Source organism: Thrips palmi, unplaced genomic scaffold (assembly GCF_012932325.1).
Source record: "Thrips palmi isolate BJ-2018 unplaced genomic scaffold, TpBJ-2018v1 HiC_scaffold_8, whole genome shotgun sequence".
In the NCBI taxonomy this organism is placed as follows: domain Eukaryota; kingdom Metazoa; phylum Arthropoda; class Insecta; order Thysanoptera; family Thripidae; genus Thrips; species Thrips palmi.
In genome coordinates this window covers 2522849-2541712 of record NW_023144635.1, presented here as the reverse complement: position 1 = coordinate 2541712, position 18864 = coordinate 2522849, and the positions used below count along the sequence as shown (strand labels likewise).

The 18864-nt window shown below is 63.8% G+C and overlaps 1 protein-coding gene across 1 annotated transcript in view; it reads left to right on the top strand.

The window, feature by feature from the left end:
* Positions 1-18864, top strand: part of LOC117653034 (FH1/FH2 domain-containing protein 3) — a 58242-nt gene that overhangs the window by 19827 nt on the left and 19551 nt on the right. The window contains exon 5 of the mRNA XM_034398375.1: positions 15244-15353. Within this exon, the coding sequence (XP_034254266.1) occupies positions 15244-15353 (110 nt within the window). The remainder of the gene's footprint in view (positions 1-15243; positions 15354-18864) is intronic.

The window sequence follows — 18864 nt, the reverse complement described above, 5'->3', positions numbered from 1 at the left end:
AACGTGTACACGGGTCACGACTGGACACGGCGCACGCGCGGCGCAGCGCAGCCCAGCGCAGCGCGGAAATACTTCTCGAATCCGTGTTTGAGACTCTCACAATAATAAAGTATCGGCGCGCCCGATCGCTCCCTATCTCGTCGTGGAGCGGCGCGCGGGGCGCGGAGTGCCGGCGCGGCGCGGTCCGCGGGGCCTGGCCTGCAGGGCCTGCAGGGTCTGCAGCACGCCGGCCGGGTTATTCAAAATGGGTGCACGGCGAAAGGAAAGGGCGGCAAAGCCAAACGGCGCCGCACGGCCACACGCCGCCCGGGAGAAACTTCTCACGGATGATCGCGCCCCGTGAGCAGTATCGCAAAACAACAACAACAAAGTGAAAAATCAATCATGAGGAGCGTGGCGTTGGCGTTTCCGCGTAAGCCCTGCCAAAACCAAAACACATTTGGGGGCCGCCGCCCCACTGTGGGACTGGGACGCGCCCCGCGAACGGGCGCCGTGTTTGACCCTCGGTAAACACGTGTCCCAGGTTGCGGTGCGATTAGCTATTCGGTGGGCGCGCCCAGGCGGTGGGCAGTGGGCTTCGCAAAGGGAAGCCCTGCAGCGCCTCGTATTTCGGGCCGGGCCAGCCGATGGGGTGGGCTGCGCCATGGCCGCGCTGCGCTGCCGCTGCCGTCACGGCGACGTGTTGTTGTTGCGGTTGACGGACGGGCCTCTGGCTGCCTCTGGCCTGCGGGCTGATTCCGAACGGCAGTGCTTCGCCGCGCTGTCTCTCTCGCACCCAAGCAGGGGCGGCCCGCCAGTGTGCGAGAGACGGAGTCCGACCACTGGCTGGGCCGGGCGCGCGTTTCGGCCGAATCCATTTTACGGATGCAGCGCTGCCGTGGGCCAGGCAGCCATGAGGCAGCCAAGAGACAGCCATGAGGCAGCCATGAGGCAGCCATGAGGCAGCCATGAGGCAGCCATGAGGCAGCCATGAGGCAGCCATGAGGCAGCCATGAGGCAGCCATGAGGCAGCCATGAGGCAGCCATGAGGCAGCCAAGAGGCAGCCATGAGGCAGCCAAGAGGCAGCCATGAGGCAGCCATGAGGCAGCCATGAGGCGAGGCTGCCGCGGGGCGCAGATAATCAGCCCGCTGACACCTGCCTGACGCACGCCCGGCTGGCACGCTGGCACCCTGACACCGCCGGGCCTGAAATGTTTATTCTAGAGAGCGGTAATTAGTATCAAGTTATTCGGCCACTTTCGGCGGACGGCACTGGGTAAAAAGTTCTGTAAGAAATAAAAAGGCGAAGTTTGGAACTTGTCGATGAATGAAGAACAGGAGCCTCTTCATCCTGCGCAAACACACAAACATACCGACACACGCACACACACACACACACACACACACACACACACACACACACACACACACACACGTTCATGCTGTGCTTACGGACGCGTAAAGAATGTGAGGAAGGGGACGCAACGTCCAGGGAGGCCTGTTGGAGAGAGTACTACTGTACTGTACATACAAACACAGACTAACACAGACACACACATACTCACACACACTAGCTCGCGATGCTGAATATTAGAAATGTATGTCGCATCGGTTGCTGCCGCCGCTCGGGTAAACTACCGTTAGCCGCGCACACGGGGACCATGAAGGGGACACAGAGGACCGGGAGGGGGAGGGGGGGGAATAGACGCGCAGATAGCCACGATAACTGGACATGATATCTCGAGTGATACGCGGACCCCCCGCGAACTGGGCGCCACTATGAATACGCGCGGTGAGTTCGCTCGGAAACGGGAAGGAAGAGGGGGGGGAGGGGGCTGCCCCCTGGAGGCGGCTCGTGGCGGCGGGGAAGTCCGCGGAGGTCCACCGCGCCCCGTGCGGGACCATCGCGGCCCATCGGCCCATCGGCCCCCGCGGCTACCTGCCGTATTGTTATGTAGTGTTACCGTTACGGCGTCCTGGCGGCGTCCTGGCGGCGTCCTGGCGGCGTCCTGGCGGCGTCCTGGCGGCGTCCTGGCGGCGTCCTGGCGGCGTCCTGGAGGCGTCCTGGCGGCGTCCTGGAGGCGTCCTGGAGGCATCCTGGCTCCCAGCTGGACAGCCCGCACGCTGACGGCGGTCGCGGCGACGCCCCGGCTCCGCCGTGCTCCGCGCGTGGCCGGCGTTGGCGGTGACCTCTGACCCGCACGAGGCGCCGGCGTAGCTAATGGCCTGACGGGAGCGAAAGGCGCGAAAAGGAGGAAGCGGTTGAATGTGTGCGACACTGTCGGTACACTGTCGGTGCACTGTGCGGCCGTCGCCATGACTACGCCCATGGCTGTCCGCGGGTCCGCGGTGCCGCATTCCAGCGGTGACGGTCAGGGCCGCCGCGGCGACGCAACGCAGCAGCGCGACGCGGTGGCCTGCCTGCCCGCCGGCCGGCTGGCCTACCGATCGCGGCCGCGCCAATAGCGCACGGAGTACGGAGCCATCGGCGGCAGTGGCCAAGGCAGTGGCGGCTGTGGCGGGACGGGCACCACACGGCGCGGCGTGGCGCGGCGCGGCACGGCGCGCACCACTCAAGGCTGATGAGAAAGTCGCAGGCAGCCTGAACTGGCCAGCATTCCGCTTATGGCCATTTACAGTGAGGAGGCCCTGTTGCACTTGCCTGCTGCCGGGCGGCAAAAAAAGATGAAATGGCGAGAAGAAAGCATGGTGCGTTGGGCCGCTGGGCCGTGGGGCCTTGGACCGCCGACGACGGACGCGCTGCTTCGGCGCCCCCGCTGCGGCTGGTGGCTGTGAGTGCCGGGGGGTCGCACCGCAGCCTGCACCACGGCCTGCACGATGGGGCATCGACACGAGCCCGTTGATTGGAGGGGCTCTCGGCCGGAGCCGCAATTCCAAACGGGTCGAGCCTCTCTGGCTGGCTTCTTGCTGCCGGGCCGTGCCGTGCCGTGCCGTGCCGTGTATGCTTGTCACCAGCATCGAACTCTCTCCGGCCAGCGCCACGCGCTCCAGGCCGTGTGCGCGGGTCAGTTGGCCACACCGGTGCGATAGGTCAAGGTCGTGTGGTTTGGGGCCGCGGGGGGCGCGGACGGGGCACTGACGCCAGCAACGCCGGCAGCATGCGCGCTCTGACCGCAACGATTATTCAAAAATATTTGGTTGAGCATGCAGGCCGTGCTTGTGCCCGGCTATGCCTGACTATGCCGCCCCGACCTGGCTAGAGGTCGAGGTCGAGTCCTTGCGGAGAAACTCGACTTTTTTCGGAGAAAACTTGCTCAACAGCAAGAGCAACCTCACGCCCGCAATACTTGCCTTGCGGCGTGTGTGTGCGTGAGGCCGCGTGTGTGAGTGTGTATGTGTGCTGTGTGCGGGATGAGTTAGAACCGTAGCCAACATCTAAATTGTCGGAGTATAGAAACGACGCGACTACACACATACACACCGGCACACGGCCAGGAGGGAATCAGAGGCGGTCCACACACACACACGGACCTGTACACACACACACACGCGCACGCTCACACTGGAAAGACCGGAGTAGTACGACTATCGGTACCGGCAAGGGTACGGGGTAGGCCGGGCCCGTTAGCTGTGTGTGAACTTTTAGCCGCGATGTCGTGCACACAGTGCTCACAGTGCAGTCGTCCCATTGGCAGCCCATCGGCTGTCCGCGAGTCCGCGGCCCGCACAGTGTAGGTACGTCCTATCCGGGCTATCCGGGCTATCCGGCCTATCCGCGCGGCTCCGCGGTAAAGACGGCCGAGGGGAGCGATGCTCGACGCAGTGCCGAAGCCCGGCCGAAGGCAGGCCGAAGGGCATCCCTAATCCATCCGGGCTGGCGCGGCTGGCGCGGCTGGCGTGACCGACCGAACGACGGACTGCGCGATGAACGGGGTTGCCCCGATACCCATCGCTCTCGCTCAACCTACCCATTGCTCAAAGGCGGGTACGGCGCGGTGCCTTGCGCGGTGCGGCGTCGGGCAGTAAGCACCGCGGCGCCGCGGCCGCGCCATCCGTACACGTCAGGGTGCACCGCGTGGAGTGCGTCGAGTGCGTGGCCAGGGCGGCCCGGGGCACCGCCAGCCCCGCCAGCACCGCGACGATAAGCGAGCAGGGTCGGCCGGCGGCCATCCGGACGCGGAGGCAGCGGAGGCCGTGAAGGATGAGGGGGTCAACTGCGGGGCCGCACGCCGTTCGGGCCGCGCGGACTGCAGACCGATTCTCTCGTCGCGCTGTCTCTCTCGCATTCCTTTGGCGTCCCGCAAGGGCTGGAGAGAGACAGGGCGAAGAAAACGACGCTCGGAATCAGTCTGCAGTGCCGCGGATGGGTTATGCCGTCCGTAATGGCCGCGAGGGTTTGCCACTCGGCACTTATAGTGTAGCCACTCGGCCACTTTTGTAGTGTAGCCTCTCGGCGCAGCGCGGCAGATTAGGGGCAATAGGGAAAAGTTGCAGAAGTCTCGTGCAACTTGGCGAACCGTCCAACTTTTTCTTCTTCTGAGGGGCGGCGGCGGCTTGTCGCGCTGCGGGTGGGGCCTACAGTGTGGGGCCGGTGGGGCCCTACAGTGTGGGGGCGTGCGGAAGTGGCGAGGCAGCCCGCGCCGTGTAGACAATGCAGTCAATGCACGCGGAGGTAATTACCTCGCTTAGCCAGACCCGGCCACACCGAGGCAACGGGGTCGCCCCCTGGTACCTCCACTGGAAACGCCGTGAAATCCCAAGAAGACAAGAATACAGCAATTTACCAAAGACTTTACCAACTTACACTCGGGACTACGTCTACGCAGTATCCCCGTTGTCAGGCAACAAAACAAACGCGTTAAACATGCTCCTACAAAACAAACGCGTTAAACATGCTCCTAGACACGCAAAACAATAAAAGACAATAATGTTAATTTTTTGCCGAAGGGCTGCGATGGGAGTGGTGCTCACCGGTACTGCCCCCCATCTCGCCGCCGGCGATCATAGCTCAAGCTCTTGCATCGGCTAAGAAAAGCTCCGTCTAGATCGTAGGGTCAGATTGCAAGGGAGGGTGGCGTACGACTCCGTTGTACAATCTACTGCAAAAATTACATCAATTAATTTTATTTGTTTGAAGGGGAGTTGTTCATTTCTCCTACCTAAATGTTCGCCTACCTGTCTATTTCGCCTACCTAATAAAAATATTGAATAAAAATATTCAATAAAATATTGCCATTTTTCGCCTACCTATAGTTCGCCTACCTAATAAAAAAATTAAATAAAAATATTCAACAAAAAAACGAAAAAATCGGCGGCAAAAAGTGGCAATACGAAAGTCTCAAGGAGACCCGCCGATCAGCTTCGGTGTTCTTATGGGAACCGGGCCTTCATCCGACGCTCCCTGCCGCGCAATTCGACAGATTAGTGGGTTCGTATTGGGCTGGCCCACCCGAAGTGCGCGCGGTTTCTGTGGTACAGTGAGAGTCCAGATTCAGAGGCCTTACCTCAGAGGGGTCACATTGGGTATTTGAACCCGCGACCCCGAGTGCCGAGTCTAGTCAACTCCTCTACCCTGACCGCTCAGCCACCGAACCAGCTTGTCGGCGGCGATGTCGCAACTCCTCTTGAGCTGCCGTTCGAGAAATCTGGTCCCGAAAAAATGGTACTTTGAGCGGTCTCGAACCCGGGACCTGCTGCTCCCCACATCATGCTCTTAACCACTGAGCCACCGGGACGCCATGGCACCCGCCCTGCCTGCGCTGGTACTCAATCTTCTCTGGATATACCTCCCCAAGCAATTGGTCGCCGAAAAAATTGTATATACTACCGGTCCCGAACCCGGGACCTGCTGCTTCCCACATCATGCTCTTAGCCACTGAGCCACCGGGGCGCCATGGCACCCGCCCTGCCTGCGCTGGTACTCAATCTTCTCTGGATATACCTCCCCAAGCAATTGGTCGCCGAAAAAATTGTGTATACTACCGGTCCCGAACCCGGGACCTGCTGCTTCCCACATCATGCTCTTAACCGCTGAGCCACCGGGACGCCATGACACCCGCCCTGCCTGCGCTGGTACTCAATCTTCTCTGGATATACCTCCCCAAGCAATTGATCGCCGAAAAAATTGTGTATACTACCGGTCCCGAACCCGGGACCTGCTGCTTCCCACATCATGCTCTTAGCCACTGAGCCACCGGGGTGCCATGGCACCCGCACTGCCAGCGCTGGTACTCAATCCTCTCCGAATGAACCTCGTCAAGAAGTCGGTTGCCTCTGCCGAAAAATATGGTCATGGTACTAGTCTCGAACCCGAGACCTGCCAGTTAGGAACGCAGCACTCTAACCACCGCGCTACTTGGTTGCTATGCCCAGCGCTCACCCCATCGCCGAAGTTATTATTTGTCCAGCATCAAGCAAGATGGGTGGCTATTGAAGTTTGGCGCTAGGTTACTAGCGTGCGTAGTAACTTGGTAGCGCCGTGGTTAGAGTGCTGTGTTCCTAACTGGCAGGTCTCGGGTTCGAGACTAGTACCATGACCATATTTTTCGGCAGAGGCAACCGACTTCTTGACGAGGTTCATTCGGAGAGGATTCAGTACCAGCGCTGGCAGGGCGGGTGCCATGGCGTCCCGGTGGCTGAGCGGTTAAGAGCATGATGTGGGAAGCAGCAGGTCCCGGGTTCGGGACCGGTAGTATACACAATTTTTTCGGCGACCAATTGCTTGGGGAGGTATATCCAGAGAAGATTGAGTACCAGCGCAGGCAGGGCGGGTGTCATGGCGTCCCGGTGGCTCAGCGGTTACGAGCACGTTGTGGGAAGTGGCAGGTCCCGGGTTCGGGACCGGTAGTATACACAATTTTTTCGGCGACCAATTGCTTGGGGAGGTATATCCAGAGAAGATTGAGTACCAGCGCAGGCAGGGCGGGTGCCATGGCGTCCCGGTGGCTCAGTGGTTAAGAGCATAATGTGGGACGCAGCAGGTCCCGGGTTCGGGACCGGTAGTATACACAATTTTTTCGGCGACCAATTGCTTGGGGAGGTATATCCAGAGAAGATTGAGTACCAGCGCAGGCAGGGCGGGTGCCATGGCGTCCCGGTGGCTCAGTGGTTAAGAGCATGATGTGGGGAGCAGCAGGTCCCGGGTTCGAGACCGCTCAAAGTACCATTTTTTCGGGACTAGATTTCTCGAACGGCAGCTCAAGAGGAGTTGCGACATCGCCGCCGACAAGCTGGTTCGGTGGCTGAGCGGTCAGGGTAGAGGAGTTGACTAGACTCGGCACTCGGGGTCGCGGGTTCAAATACCCAATGTGACCCCTCTGAGGTAAGGCCTCTGAATCTGGACTCTCACTGTACCACAGAAACCGCGCGCACTTCGGGTGGGCCAGCCCAATACGAACCCACTAATCTGTCGAATTGCGCGGCAGGGAGCGTCGGATGAAGGCCCGGTTCCCATAAGAACACCGAAGCTGATCGGCGGGTCTCCTTGAGACTTTCGTATTGCCACTTTTTGCCGCCGATTTTTTCGTTTTTTTGTTGAATATTTTTATTTAATTTTTTTATTAGGTAGGCGAACTATAGGTAGGCGAAAAATGGCAATATTTTATTGAATATTTTTATTCAATATTTTTATTAGGTAGGCGAAATAGACAGGTAGGCGAAATAGACAGGTAGGCGAACATTTAGGTAGGAGAAATGATATAGACTCGTTTGAAGCTCATCTAAAGTATGGAGGCATACTGATTTAATGTAATTCCGTTGTGACTTTTGTTGAATTGATGTTTTTGCGGCTTCTCGGACTTCGTAGGTGATTTCAAAAGCGGTGCCGGACGGGGGTGGTCCGGCAACTAGTACCGCCATGGCCTGCCAGACCAGACTAGACCAGACCAGACAGGGCCGGGGATGGGGTTGGGGCAGGCCGGGGTCAGTTGTTTTCGGGTTGGGGGCACCGTGGGGCCGCCGGCGGCACGGCGTCGTTGACCTCGCGGGGTCGGGTGTCACCGAGAGAGAGATGCTCGCCAGTCTCTTCAGGAGCACCCCCTTCTTGTCTTGCAGCAGCAGCGCTGCAGCCCCATGGCTGCGTGAGGGAGGCGCCGCACCCATGCGGGTCGAGAACGGGGCTCGCGGGGCGTCGGGGGCGCCGGCGCCGCCGCCGCGGGGTGGCGTGGGTGGCGCCCCGCCGGAGAATGGCGGCGGCCTCGGGGGCGGACTGCCCGGGCTGGGAGGGTCGCCGATGACGCTGGTGGGGTCGCTGCCGCCGCTGGGCCCGGCCCTGGGCCCCGGGCTGGGCGTGGCGCCGGGCGGGGCGATGGGCGCCTGGGTCACGTGCCGCGTGCAGTACCTCAACGACACGGACCCCTTCGCGTACGCGTCCAGCTTCCCGGAGCCGGCGCGCCCGCCGCTCCACTGCTTCAGCACCGTGCTGCCGCTCGCCGAGCAGCTCGCCGCCGTGCACCGCCTGCTGCGCGCGCCCCAGCGGGTGAGTCCGTCAAGACGGCCTAGACCGTCGCCCCGGTGGAGGGTCTGTCCTGTCGCTGCTGGTGGTGGTTGCCTCATGTTTATTTTTCCAGGAGACCTCCCTAAGCAAAGCTACGGCTCTGGAGTTTAGCCGCGCGTCAAGCGCGTCAAGCCCATCCCCAAGTAATTCCCCCGAGACGTCCACGGCCATTCATCATCCCTCTGAGTCGAGCTTGTCATCGATGCGCGCCCATTCGGCGCCCATTCGGCGCCCATTCGTTGTTTAATGGACTGAAATGAGTGGACGGCGCGTGCTTCGAGCGCTTCCAAGCGCGCGGCGGGCTTGGATAACTTTAATGCGGCGCGCGCCTCTTTTTCTTTGCCCCGTTCGTCCCTCTCCGCGCCGCCGTGGCCGCCGACTCCGCTCGGCGCACGCGTGCCGCGGTGCAGACTATACATTATTAGGGCTAGGTAAACTGTGTTTTCTTGCCGCGTAGGCTGCATCGGGGCCGGGCCGGCACGCCGGGGCACGCCGGGGCACGCCGGCTAGCGGCGGCAGCGGCGGCAGCGGCGGTGGCAGCGGTAGCGGCTAGAAGGGGCATCGTTAGGACATCTGGCCTATCCATCATTCCAAGAGGATTGTCTACACAGCATGGCAACGCGGCTCCGCGCTGTCCGGCCCTTTGACAAAATAGGCTGCGGAAGGAATCTTGTCCCCTTTTTTCCCCCGCACCTCCCCTTCCCCCTCATCTTGTTTTAAATCGTGCTTCGAGGACTTCGTGTAGTTCTAGCCAAATCCCCGCCTCCCTCCGGTGACTTTTTCTCAAAACTGCCGCTGCTGCTGTCACAGAGGCGTGAAAAAAGGAAGAAATATTAAGAATCGCGCTGGCTGAGCATCCGGCGTCCTGCCGAGTGGAGTGTCTTCCATTCCAAAGACTCCGGCGGACTCCGGCCGGTGGAGGTGCAGTGCACTGCAGTGCGGCGGCCGCGGCGGCGCGTCCCGCCGAGCGGAGTGTCTTCCATTCCAAAGACCCCGGCCAGTCAAGGCGCGGCGTCGCCATTAGGATGGACATCCCGCCGGCAGGCTGCTTCCGAGCAGGTTGTCTCTCTCGCACCCGTACGGGCGGTGCGGGCCGCCCCATGGGAGCGAGAGAGACAGAGAGAAGCAGTGTTCGGAATCGGCCCGCGGACCGGGCTGGGGATAGGCGTCGCCGTGAGAAACGCCGAATCGAAATTCCAGTGGCGCGACGCAGCGAGGGTCGCCGAGGCCGCCGGTCTGGGCAGGGCTCGGGGCAGGGCCCGGGGCAGGACCAGCACGACCAGGGCGAGGACCGCGCGTCGCGACTCACGACCGGCGCGAGCGACTTGACTCTGGTCCGCCGCGGGGTCGCGCGGGGCTGAGGCTGTGCCGGGCCGCCGCGCCCTCGGCCGGCCCAGCGGAATTCTAAATATACAGCGCGGGGCCAAGCCGCCAGGCCGCCAGGCCGGCAGCAGTGCTAAAATCCCCACGCACCGGGGCGCCCACTCAAACCCTACACCCCGCGGCCGGGCCGGCCGGGCCTCGCGCGTGGACCGCCACGGCGCGCCACCCAGCCACGCTTCCTCGAGAACCACGGCGAGCTTGTAGCCCTTGCACGCTCTGCCGACAGTGGACGCCTTTCAGCAAATAACCAAATACGACACGCGTTTAACAAACAATAAAATTTAAAACACTCGGCGAAATTCGAACGTCCTCAGAGCGTGTCGGCGACAGCGGCAGCAGCGGGGAGCGCCTGGGAGGTAGGCCGCGCCGCCGCAGCCGTGTGTTGCGGGGCGGTCTACCCGGGACTTCGCAGGCGGCCGAGCGCCGATGGCCGAGACTGACGTCGCGTCGCTCCACGCTCGGCTCCACGCTCGGCTCCACGCTCGGCGGCTCGGGTCGCGCCATTCGGGCCTCGGGTCGCGCCCCGAACACGCCCGGTCGTTCAGCCGCCGAATAGCGCAGCCATGCGCCGCGCGCAGCTCCCTGATTCGAATTGAAAAGGGCGCTGTTATGACGCCTAGCTTTACGAGCGAGGCCTTGCCTTGTGCACCTGTGTGTGTGTGCGTGTGTGCGTGCGTGTGCGCGTGTGCGTGCGTGTTTGTGTGTGTTTGTATTTGTCCTGGACCTGTTTGCCTGGGTAAATAGGCCCGGTGTGGCGCGTTTGTAGCGGAAGTATTATTGTCGCGGGGCTTGGCCAGGCTTGGCGCTGCTCCGCTGCCCGGCCGCTCGGCGCGCGAGGAGGCCGCCGAGGCCCTGTCCCTGGCCGCCGGCTGTCCGTCCCTTCCTGGCTTGCCGGCCAACAGGGCCGCGCTTCCGGCTCGCTGACGGCCGGCACCGAAATCAGGGTGGCGTGTGACGTGTGCAGCCCGTGCAGCGCGTCGCAGAGTCCCAACTCGCGCTGGAGTCCGGCGACGGCCGCCGCCTCGCCCTGCCGCGCACCGAATGCGCTTAATAATAGCACCTGGCACCTTGATTTCTTGCCGAGCCGTCGGGGCGGGGCGGGGCGGGGCGGGGCGGGGCGCCGAGGAGGAAACCCCTTCGGACTGCAACTCGTCTGATAAACGCTGCAAACATACGGATAACAGTACTCACTCATCCTGCATAAATCACTTTGGCGCGGACGGCGGGCGATCCTTGGCGATCGGCGTGGCGGGGCGGGGCGGGCGGCGGCGGCGCGGCGCGGGGGCGCGGGGCGCGGACCGATCCGCCACATCATCTTCTGGGAACGGGTATCATCCCGTCCCGCCTCCCGTCCCGCGGGACGTCCCGGAGTCCCCGCCAGGATTGGCGCGCGGATCCTGTCCGCGCCTCGCCTCGCCTCACCCCGCCAGGCACGACCGTCGTGTGTGTGTGTGTGTGTGTGTGTGTGTGTGTGTGTGTGTCATACGTGAAGTCGTTGACCAAACGTGTGCACGTCCCCGCGTCAAAACGGAGTGGAAGCACGTGTGTGCGTGCGTTTGTGTGTGTATGTTTGTGTGTGTGGTTGTGACGACAGGTAAAACTGGGGCAGCTCAGAATAAACGCGCGCGCCACGCGGCCTGGCCGTATAGCATCCCGGGCGTGGCGCGGCGCGGCGGTCGCGTCGCGGAGGGTTGGCGCGTCGTCGTCGCCTGCACGCTGGTCGTCCGTCACACCGGTAGCCGTCGCAGCCGTCCCGGCCGTGCCGTCCCGGCCGTGCCGTCCGCCGGCTGGGGTATTCTGATGCCACGTCGCGATGTCGGTTCTTCGCCGTCTTCCGTCTTCGCCTCGGTCTTCGCCCACCTGCACTGCTTGGGGCGGCCCAGGCCCGGTGACGCGCCGGGTCGTCATGATGTAGATGTGGGGTAACTGTTAGCCGCGTCAAACTGGAACCCGTTCCCGTCCAACTAGTCCGCGCGGCGGGCCGGTGCGCCGCGGTGCGCGATGCGCGATTAGCCGCCACCAAGGCCGTGAGGCACTCCGCGTCGACTTCGTGTCGACTTCATGTCCACGCCTGGCACGTACCGCACGCTCCGCACGACGCACCGGAGGCCGCGGGCACCGCCAGGGCACCGGAAAGGGCCCGGTTCCGGCTCGAGGCAGCGGACGGCCAGGCGGTCAGGGCACCGCCAGGGCACCGCCAGGGCACCGGAAAGGGCCCGGTTCCGGCTCGAGGCAGCGGACGGCCAGGCGGTCAGGGCACCGGTCAGGGCACCGCCAGGGCACCGGAAAGGGCCCGGTTCCGGCTCGAGGCAGCGGACGGCCAGGCGGTCAGGGCACCGCCAGGGCACCGCCAGGGCACCGGAAAGGGCCCGGTTCCGGCTCGAGGCAGCGGACGGCCAGGCGGTCAGGGCACCGTCAGGGCAGCCAGGGCAGCCAGGGCACCGGGACATCCCGAAATGAGCGGCAAGCGCCAGGGCCGTAATCCGGCGGGCGCGGCACGGGCACGCGACGCAAGCGCCAGGGGCCGAACCGCGGCCGGCAGGGCGCGCGGGCAACCCGCGGGGACCGGGGAGGGACCGCGGACCGGAGGCGCTGCGGGTCGACGCTGCAGGGACGCTGCAGGGACGCTGCAGGGACGCTGCAGGGACGCTGCAGGGCGCTGCAGGGACGAGGCCCCCGAGTGCGGAAATAGCTTGGCGCGGCTTGGCGCGACCCTCCCACACGCAGCAGGCGCGGCGGCGCACCGCTCGGCCTCAAGCCGCGAGGCACAAAGGCATAATGGAACGAGTGGCTGCAGTCTTAGCGAAGTGAGTGGGGCGAAGCGGGGCGGGGCGGGGCGGGGCGCCATCGGGAGGGCCGCGGGGACAGCTCAGCGGGCCGCAAATAAAGCCCGACCAGGGAAGCCGGGGGTTTCCGAAACCAAGCTGACGCGGCGCCCCCGCCGCCCAAGGAGTGCCCTGTTTCTGCGCCGCCGCCTCTTTGGCCGCCGAGTCGCCGACGGCAGCCGATCGGCGAACGCGTGATGAACGGACGTCGCGGACGGACAGCTCGACCCGCGGCCGCCGCCACGGCGTGCTCCGGGGCCGCGCGCACGCTCACACGCAGTGCCGGCAGCGCCCCCGGCCACGCGGAGCGGAGATCGTGACCGTATTGTTTTGACTAGCGGCCGACGAATAACATTTTGAGAGCAAATATCATCCGGCCCCGCCGCTCCGCCGCGACAGGCCGGCCGGCCCGTCCGTCCCGGACCGCTGACCCGCTGATCTTTGCGTGCAGCGGCGCGCGGGCTCGTGAGGTGTGAAACTGAAATGTGCGTTTCCTGGGGCTGTGCCCCGCGCCGGCCCGCCACTCCACGCCCGGCCACGCCCCGCCACGCCCCGCCACGCCCCGCCTTGCCGGCAGCAAGCGGCTTGGTGCCCACCTCCTCACCTCACCATTAATTTAGCGTCATTCATTGTGATGGATCGCGGCTCCAGCCCCGCGGCCGCAGTGCCCGCCCTGCGCCGCGCCGCGCCGCCGCGCCCGTCCCTCGCGGGGATTTAAACGCCCCGCACTGTTTGATGATCCACCACTGTTATCAAGTCCGTTCCGTATCGCAACCGTCGGCACGAGTCATGGAGCGAACTCTCGAGGCGTAAGTCGCCTTTCTCCGAGCATCAAACTTATAATAGGGACTCGAACGCTGCAATTTTTGCCAACTTTTGACGGCTTCTAGCGGTCAAAGCCCTCCCGCGACTTGGCGTTACTTTTAACACCCTGCTCTTTTATGCCCCGCCTTGGCAGCGCCTTGACCGCACAAGGTAGGGAAGCACCGACCAAACTGTCGGCAAAACTTTGAAATTTTGCAGAGTTTTTGTGCCGTGCTCCAGGCCACGGGTTCAATACCTCCTGCTTCCTCTTTCCTCGTCCCCATTTTATTCGAACGGATCTTCCCGGGCTGCGCCGTCGTCCCGGTGTCCCGCAGTGCCGGCCCGATCGCGGCGACGCGGCAAGCCGCATTGCTGGTCCTGCTGGTCCGGACGAGCGCCGCGCCGAGGACGTGACGCGGCGCCGCGCAGCGCAGCGCGCATGCCCTGGCCTAGAGTCCTAGGACTTGGTTTCTCTAGCCTACAGTCCGAGGACTTGGTTTCTCTAGCCTAGCTAGACTTGGTTACTTACAGCCTAGGACTTGTGTCTGTCAGAGTCCTAGGACTTGCTTACTCTAGTCCTGGGAGGACCCGGGTTCCCGGTCTAGGTTTGTTACTCTAGCCTTTGGTAGGACTGGTTACCTAGCCTAGGTCCCTAGGACTTAAGTTACTGCCTGGAGCTAGAACTTGAGCTAAGCCTAGAAAATAGGACTTGGTTACTCTAGCCTGGAGTTCAAGGACTTGGCGTTACTCTAGCTAGACTGTCCAAGAGTCCTAGGACTTGGTTACTCTAGCCTGGTTCAAGCTGGGCCAGGTCCCAGCTGGGTACTCTAGCCTGGAGTTCAAGGACTTGGTTACTGTGGCCAAGAGTCCTAGGACTTGGTTACTCTAGCCTGGAGTCCTAGAACTTGGTTCCTCCAGCCTAGAGTCCTAGGACTTGGTTGCTCTAGCGAAGAGGCCTAGAGACCCCCACTTTGCACACTGGTCGTGACGCTGATGTCCTGCTGCACCGCCCCGAAGACGCACCTGAGGACGGCGCCGAGGTCAGCTCCCGCAAGCAGGCTGATTCCGCACTCTGCTTTCGTCGCTCTATCTCTCTCCCTCGCGCCAGCGGCGTAGCCGCGTGAATGCGAGAGAGACGCCGAGCGACGAGAGCAGTGATGTTCGGAATGGCGGTGCCGGGCGGTGCAGGACTGCAGGCCGCCGTTTCTGCTCTACATCCTCGGGATAAAGGACGCGCCGGCCGCTCCCACACCGCCAAGCGTTCGGACGACGGCGAGCCCGCCGAGTGGGCGGGGCAGGCGTCGAGGGAAAGGCGTCGGGATGACTCCACGCAGCGCGGGACGCAGACGACCCAGACGACCTGGACGCCGCCGCGGCAGCCGAATGACCGCCAAAATCCTGGACTATAGTTGCGCAGGACAGCGGTACCGGCACTGTGAAAGTCGTCAAGCTTTGGTTTTTTGCCGTTGTTTTTTTTTTTTGGCTGCCGGCCGCAGGGCACGGCGGTATGGCTCGGCTGAACTGGGACTGATGCGTGGGACGGAGTCGAGTCGAGACGACGGAGTGCGTCTAGTCTTAGTCGTCCGAGCGCCGCGCCGCGCAGGCCGCCCTATTTTCTCACACCTCTTCCTCCTGCGTCCGAATGGCAGTCCGCCAAGAGGGCCGCCGTTTGTGAATGTGTGAATATGCGTCTCTGTGTGTGTGTGTGTGTGTGTGTGTGTCTGTGAGTGTGTCTGTCTGCGCGTGCGTGAGCATCAGAGCGGTCCCTTTGACACGGCCCGTCCTGCGTGTTGCAGCTGGACGATGCCGCCCTGCAGCTCTACAAGGATGGCGACTTCGGCCCGTACCTGGACCTGGACGCGTCCATCGCCGAGCAGCAGGAGGACTTCGAGGACTTCCACGCCAAGTGAGTTGTTATCCTGGCAGCGCTCGCCTTCCGCTTCCTCGCGAAGATTGTCGCTGCCGCGGACGCGAGGCGTGGCGAGACGCGGCGTGCTGCAGCGAGTCCGTTTTCGTCGCTCTGTCTCTCTCGCGCCGAGACGGCACGCCCCATGAGTGCGAGAGAGACAGAGCGACGAAAATGGACTCTCGGAATCGGTGTGCAGCCTGTGGCAAAGCGCGGCCCCCATTCCTGGATCGTGGCCCCGGAGCGTGCCAGCTCTAGCGCCAGCTCTAGCGCCAGCATGCCGGAGCGCCGGAGCCCCGGAGTGAACCGGGGGGCGGCCGGGCCGGGGCGGCCGAGAGCTTTTCCGGAGCGGAGCGAGCGGAGCGCATGCTGAGAGCCCGGCGAGGAGCCCGGCCCAGCGCGGATTCCGCCCGCCCGGCCGAGTCTTTCTGGAGCGTGCTGGAGGCTCGGCCTCTCTGCCTCGACCCGGCCGGTCACTCGACCTGGCCGCGGAGCCTTGCGCGGAGCAGCACTCAGTCGGGAACAAAATGCGCTGCAAGCGATCCCAATTTATTTTGTTGGAGAAAGGAGTGGCGGGGCAGGGCGGCCAGGGTCGGGTCACGTAGCTGCTCAGTCGCTCTGTCTGCCGAGGCGGCGAGGCGACGGCGTGGCGGCCGATGGGGTCCGGACGCTGGCGCCTGGCTGCGCCTGCCCGGCCCTTTCCCCCGCGGGGTGGCCGCCGTGGCCGCCGTGGCCGCCGTGGCCGGGCAAACTCGGCGCTGCCCCGAGGACGTCGCCGAGGGCCTGCTGGCCGTGGACGCGGGGCGCGGACCGTCATGTCGCGGACCTGCCGCGGAGAAAGCAGTGCGGGTGGCGTGCGCCCCGCGCGCTGCGCGCTCACTGTAAACACGGGTAAAGACCGGCGGGCCGAGCGCTGTCGAAGGGATCTCGTCGCTCCGTCTCTCTCGCACCCCCACGGGACGCCCCATGAGTGCGACAGAGACGGAGCGACGGAACGGCTCAGTCGGCCGCAGAGCGCGGTACGGCGCGGGCGATGACGGGGCAGCAAACTCCGAGTCAAGTGCCGCGCGGCCGCCTCGCCGGCGAAGTCGCGGAGGCCCTGGAGGCCCTGCAGGTGGAGGAAGTCAGTCGTCTGCAGCGCGCAGCACTCATTTGGCATTTCGCGGAAATACCACGCAAGGGCACGCCCGGGCACAAGGCGGAAGGTGGGGCCGAGCGTTGCGCTGCCTTGGACTTTATCTCTCCAATTTACCACTTTCAACATTATATCAAGTCAGACCCGTGAAAAAATCTTGTAAACAACCAAAAATTAACCACGTAGGCGACATGATGAGTACACAGGTGATCTTCATGCCCGAGCCTTGGGTTCTCTGGGCTCGCGATCGGCCGCGTGGCCGCGTCCGCCCGGGTTCGCCTCGCCTCGCCTCGCCAGGACGCTCAGTGGGCCAGAAGCCGATGGAGGCGGCCAAAACTCCAGACGCGTTTTGAGCTCCAGAGTCGCTAAATGGGACTAGAGCCGAACGTGTGGCCCCACCAATGGACTGCTCTCCGAACGAGCAATCCATTGGTGGGGTCACACGTTCGGTTCGAGTCCCATTTAGCGACTCTGGAGCTCAAAACGCGTCCGGAGTTTCGGCCGCCTCCACCGGCTTCTGGCCCACTGTGGGACGGCGGCGTTCCGGACGCAGCGCGGCGGCGCCCCGGCCGGCGGCCAGACACGGAGGGCTCCGGTGTGCTCCGCGCTCCGCTTTCGCCGCGCGTTTTTCGACCAGGCGACGTTTGCCTCGCTAATGCTCGATGCAGTCCTCGACCTTCTCGACCTTCCCCAGGCTTTCTAGTGCCGTTTTGCCAGGGCGACGGCGTGATGCCTCCGCCAGCGTCCTGCCGCCGGCCCTGTGCTGCGGACGGGCCGCGCGTTGGTGGGTGCGCGGCGCGGCGCGGCGGTGCGTCCAGAGGCCTAGCGGCTCCGGGCGCCGCGGACCGCGCACCGCCAGGGGACTTTATTGGCGGTCTAAGTAATTGTTGCCGCATCACCGGTCCCAGCCGTGGAGGAGTAAAGCCCGCGCGGGGCGGGGCGGGGCGCGGGGCGGGGCGGGGCGGGGCGGGGCGGGGCGTTCCGCACGATGGCTGAGTCACGCAGGACTTGGCAGGACCGGACCGAGGGCCGCCAGGGCGAAGGGCTAAGTCGTCGCGGAATGACTGCGCCGTGATGACGCGGTACGCAGTGCGGCACGGCACGGCACGGCCTGGGACATTTAGCCCCATTACAATTAGGGCTTGCAGGCTGGCCGCGCCGTGCCGTGCCGTGCCGCGCCCTGCCGAGTGCCTCGCCGCGCCAGTCCTGCTGCGCCGCTGCGCCGCGCCGGCCGGCCCCATGCAGTCACGACCTCGGCTGAAACACGTCGCCGTGTTTGCGTCTCTCTCCGATTCGGAAAAGAAAAGAACGCAAATCCAGCAACGGCTGCACGGGCTGCCCGCGCTGCGCCGCGCAGGCTGTTGGAGGTATGCAGTGCAAGTGCAGATCGCGGCCGGCCAAACAATCTGCGCCGCGTAATCACGGGGTTGCGACTCGGCGCAGCGCGAAGCAGCGCGGCGGTCCGCTTCGACGACAAGTCCGTCTTTTTCCACTACTTCCTGAGTGCGCCGCCGCGGGGCCGCGGCCTGACCTGCAGTGCGTTTCGAAAGCCTCCCCCGGCGCGCTGACGCCGGCTGACGCGCTCATCACTTCCCCAGGGTCGCTTTCATTGCAATCTGCGGCTCGCTGATGGCGTCCGCCGCGTCCACGCCGTTTACAAGAGAGATCCTCTCCGGCTAACCGCCCCTCGGTGCTCTGATTGAGAGGCGGGGGCGTTTTCCCGGAGATGAAAAAAAGGCCAATCTGCATGGAGGCGTCGGGCGCGTCCGGCCGGCCGGCCTGCTGGTGGACGTCTGCCCCGAGCAGCTGTTGCCGCTATCAATATTCCGAGAGCTTTCCTCGCGCCGATGGGCCATCGGCTCGGCCATCGGCTCGGCCATCGGCGCCATCGGATCAAAGCTCTCGTTTCTCAGTTTCTCCCTTGGGCCCCCTTGGACCGGCCTGCCCTGGGCCTGCCGGCTTGCCGACCTGCCGGAGTGCCTCCGATAAGCGCGCCTGCGCGGTAAGGCTGTAAGCGGCCCGGTGCACCAAGCCGCCCAAGCCGCCACCGCCCGGTCGTGCTTTTGTCTCCGTTATTTCGAGCCTCGCAGTGTATTGGTTTGGGGGCATTAGGGCCGATAAAGGGCGCACGGCGCCGCGCGGCCCGCTGCTCAATGCAAGTGGAAGTAGACCAGTGATACTCCGTGATAATCAGGCCCGACTACATTCTTCCCTGTCCCTCGCTCTTGTTTTCTCATTCAACACGAATGCGGCCGTTCTGCCGCTGCTGTTGTTTTTCCCCGGTTGTTTTTCCTTATTGCAATGAATAGAATTGTCTGGCCGGCCGGCCGGGCCAGAGAGCCGCGCGCAGCAAATGGCGGTAGTATTTATGCAGGG